This window comes from Chrysochloris asiatica, unplaced genomic scaffold, assembly GCF_000296735.1.
Source record: "Chrysochloris asiatica unplaced genomic scaffold, ChrAsi1.0 scaffold00088, whole genome shotgun sequence".
NCBI classification, from domain to species: Eukaryota; Metazoa; Chordata; class Mammalia; order Afrosoricida; family Chrysochloridae; genus Chrysochloris; species Chrysochloris asiatica.
This window is the reverse complement of record NW_006408606.1, coordinates 8,823,248-8,827,192: the sequence shown is the minus strand read 5'-3', so window position 1 is coordinate 8,827,192 and position 3,945 is coordinate 8,823,248. Positions and strand designations below refer to the sequence as shown.

General features: G+C 36.9%; 1 protein-coding gene across 1 annotated transcript in view; it reads left to right on the top strand.

Annotated features, from left to right (window-relative positions):
* KIAA1109 (KIAA1109 ortholog) overlaps nt 1-3,945 on the top strand; it is a 340,787-nt gene that overhangs the window by 140,894 nt on the left and 195,948 nt on the right. The window contains exons 26-28 of the mRNA XM_006866287.1: nt 1,376-1,443; nt 2,658-2,728; nt 3,221-3,394. Of these exons, the coding sequence (XP_006866349.1) occupies nt 1,376-1,443; nt 2,658-2,728; nt 3,221-3,394 (313 nt within the window). The remainder of the gene's footprint in view (nt 1-1,375; nt 1,444-2,657; nt 2,729-3,220; nt 3,395-3,945) is intronic.

Genomic DNA, 3,945 nt, shown 5'->3' with positions numbered 1-3,945 from the left:
AAAAAAAAAAAATCTTCACAGGAGCAGAAAGCCTCCTCTTTCTCCCACTGAGCTACTGGTGGATTCAAACTGTTGACTTTGCAGTTATTGTTGTTAAGTGCTGTTGAGTTGATTCCGACCCACAGCGACCCTGTATAGGGTTTCTGAGGAGCAGCTGGTGAGCTTGAACTGCCAACCTTGCTGCTCAAACCAACTTTGCAATCCAGTGCATTAGCCCACAGCACCCAATATGTCTCTGGTAGTTTAATGGTTATGAGACGGGCTGCTAACCTCAAGGTCAGAAGTTCAAAATTACCAGCGATTCTGTGGGAAAAAGATGAGGCTTCTGTTCCTGTAAATATTTACAGCTTGGGAAACTTCACATAGGGTTGCTGAGTCTGAACCAACTGTGTGGTATGTAACCACCACCACATCACCTGGGCTTCTTAAAAGGTTGTGTTGATTGTTTTTTGAGAATCCAAAGGTTTAATCTCAAGTGATTCATAGGATGATCAAGGGGTCTTATTATAATGAAGTTTTGAAAAAATTAAAAACTATGCTGGGGAGAAAAAGTCTAGAAAAGTTGTCCCAAGAATTTTGTTCTCCATCATGACAATGTACCTACTCATTCTTTGAGGGTAGCAAGGGTTTTCCTATGAGGATTTCATTGGAAAACATTACCTCATCCAACCTACAACCCTTATATTGCCCCTTCAGATTTCTTCTTGTTCCCCAAACTTAAAGAACATTGAAAAAGATACATGATTTGAGTCTCTTGAGAATGGTAAAGCAGCCCATTTGGTTGTGTTGTAAATTGAAGAGTCTAGAATTCTTGGGGAAGGGATTCCTGTTGTTAAGTGCAGTTGAGTCAGTTCTGACCCATAGCGACCCTGTACAGGGTTTCCAAGGGTGTAAATCTTTATGGGAGTAGAAAGCCTCATCTTTCTCTCGCGGAACAGCTGGTAGTTTCAAACCGCTGACCTTAAGGTTCGCAGCCCGCTTCGTAACCACTATGCTACCAGATAGAAAGATGAAAACACCACCTTGAGAAGTTGGAGGATATGCCAAGAAACAACTTGACGTTTAGATATTTTGGTTAATAAAAGGGCCTATGATTTTGTAGCAATACTTTTTTTACTAATCCTTGTATTTAAGTGAAACTTGAAGAAGGGTGAAGAGGCATGAGGATGAGAGGAGCAGGGGCATTATATTCCAGACAAAGCCCTGAATTGCGATAGAGACCAGAGTGCCTGGTGCTTAGTGAATAAGTTGGGGGAGTTGTTCTTGGTAAAGTTGGAGACCTAAACAAAATTATATTATTCAGAATTTCTAGGCCATGGCATCAAGAGTTAACGTTTTATTTTAATTTCACTAGAAAATTCTTAAGGGCTTTAAGGGACTGTGATGGATCTCATGGACTTTGACTACCAAGTGACAGTGAGCTTCCCCTGTGCAAGACAGGAAGTGGGATGATCACTTAGGGGGCTCTTGCAGCCATCTGTAGGCGAGGTAGAAAGCTTCAGACTCAAGATATAGTAGTAATGATAGAATTGTCAGAAATTAAACTGAACATCCTCATATATATATCATTGTTTAATATGTATAAATGTAAGAAGAAATATTAGTGATTGTCATAAAGTTTTGGTTTTAAAGTTATGTCCATTTCATGTCTTGTCCAAGATAAATGGCCAAAAATTTGAAATGTTTTCTATTTCATGTAGAAATACGTTGATAAGTGAACTTTCTAATATAAAATTGAATGGTATTGGTTTTGTGGAATAGTACAAGAAGTTAGAATTATTTTAATATTGTTTCACTAAACAAGTAAATATTTCTTGTTAAGTAGTCGGAACTTTGTAAAAGATTAGTCAAGAAATAGATACTTTTAAACTGCTTTCAAAATAGAACGAAGAAGATAAGAAAGTTACTTTTCCTCATTTATAAAAATTCAGTTATTCAAACATATTGTGTATTTTGTTATCTTTTATGGATATAAAATACAAGTCCAGTGCTACCTAGAAATTTAATCGTTTTCTGGATCATCTCTTTTTGACTTAAAATTTGGCAGTATGTACTAGGAGAAGACTGCAGAATTAATTACCTAAGAAAAGTTGAATTTGAAAATGAACTCTTGAGAAAAAACATTTCAAGTATTTATTTAAGCTTTAATTGTAGTCTCATTTCTCTCATTTCCTCAACCTTCACAACTCTGCCCTGACATTTGTCTGAAGAAACAGAAAATGAATTTGCCTAATGAATGTTTCTGTGCTTTTCATTGTATGTATTAAATATATCAAAGTAATATTAGTAAGGTAAATTCAATACTCATAAATATCTTGTTGTTGTTATTGTTGTTTAGTACCATCGAGACTGTTCTGACTCATAGTGACCCTGTATAGGGTTTCTGAGGAGGGGCTAGTAAATTTTAACTGCTGCTTATCCTACAGTGCCACAGTGTTGTTGTTAAGTGCTGTCAAGTCGATTTCTGAGGAGTGACTGGTGAGCTTGGACTGCCGACATTGCGGTTCAAACTGACTTTTAGTCCAGCACATTAACCCACAGTGCCATACCTGGACTCCACAGTGCCACAATAGGATTCCATAAATATTTTGTAGATTACAAAATTGAAAAACAGTGTTAAAATTCAAGACTATAAGCGATGTTTTATATTACTCTAGGTTATCAAACAAGGGCTTACAGCTAATTCTTTGCTAGACAGAGGAATGCAACTTTCAGGATCAACTTCAAAGTAAGTACAAATAATACATTTCTAAAGTTTAAAGTTGCTTTTTCTTGATTATGAAAGATGTAGACTTTGTAATATAGCTATTCTTTACTTGAGTATAGACTTATTTTAAGACTAAATTGTGCAGAGTGACTTAAGTCTTTTGTCTGTCATGCCTTTGGTTACATTTATAAGCAGTCAGTATCACTTGACATATCAAAATCAGTAGCTAATAAGAAATCAAGGCTGATTTTTCATGTTTTGAAAAGGCTGTATTAAATATACTTACCTTTTTTTTTCTTATTCTGTATGCAAACGATATTTCAACAGTTTACATTTTAGTACCTCTTTTGATCTGTCTTTGAAAATTATTTGTGACATAAAATATCTATTCAATGCCATGAAAATTTCACTTGAAATACATATAGGGTAAGTGATCACCCATTTTAAGGAAATCCCACACTTTTTCATTTTCATGGTCTTTTTGATGTATCCTTTTCTTGTGAAATTCTATAGTACACCATATACTCCTCTGGAAAAGAAAGTTGTTGATAACACAGATGATGAAACATTAACAGAAGAATGGACCCTGGGTCAACCTGTTTCCCAGACCAGGACAACGGCCATAGTTGAAGTAAAAGGAACTGTGGATATTGTTCTGACTCCCCTGGTGGCTGAAGCTTTAGACAGGTATAAATTTTGTCTAAAATATATAAATGTGTTTTTTGTTTTTTTTTTTAATGTTTTATTGTGATTTATATGATAGTTTACATGGGAGAACATTAGTATTACATTGATCCTATTGTATATCATTTCATTGCCATGATTACAATCCCCTCCATGCACCAACAACCAACCAAAGGATATACTTTACAAGCCTGCCCCCCTGTCATCAGCACACAGCCCCTCTCCCTCTCTGGGTCTAGAGGCCCCAGCCCCTCCATCTCTCCACATCATCTTCTCTGCCTCCATCTCTGGCCTCACTGCTTCTCTGGGTAGGGTCCTGCTCTCCACTTTTCTCCCTTGGTGATCCTAGGAACCTCTGCTCCTAGACTGCAATGTCAGTCACTCCCATCCTTTTGCTACAAAATGTCATCCTTTACATTTCCAACCCTCACAGTCAGTCCTGATAACAATTATTCAGTATTGTATAACGAGACCTATCCACATCTCCTTTCATCAGCCCTGCCCAGACAGATTGGATACTACTCAGTGGAGATTCTACCTTCCTCTTTGCCCTC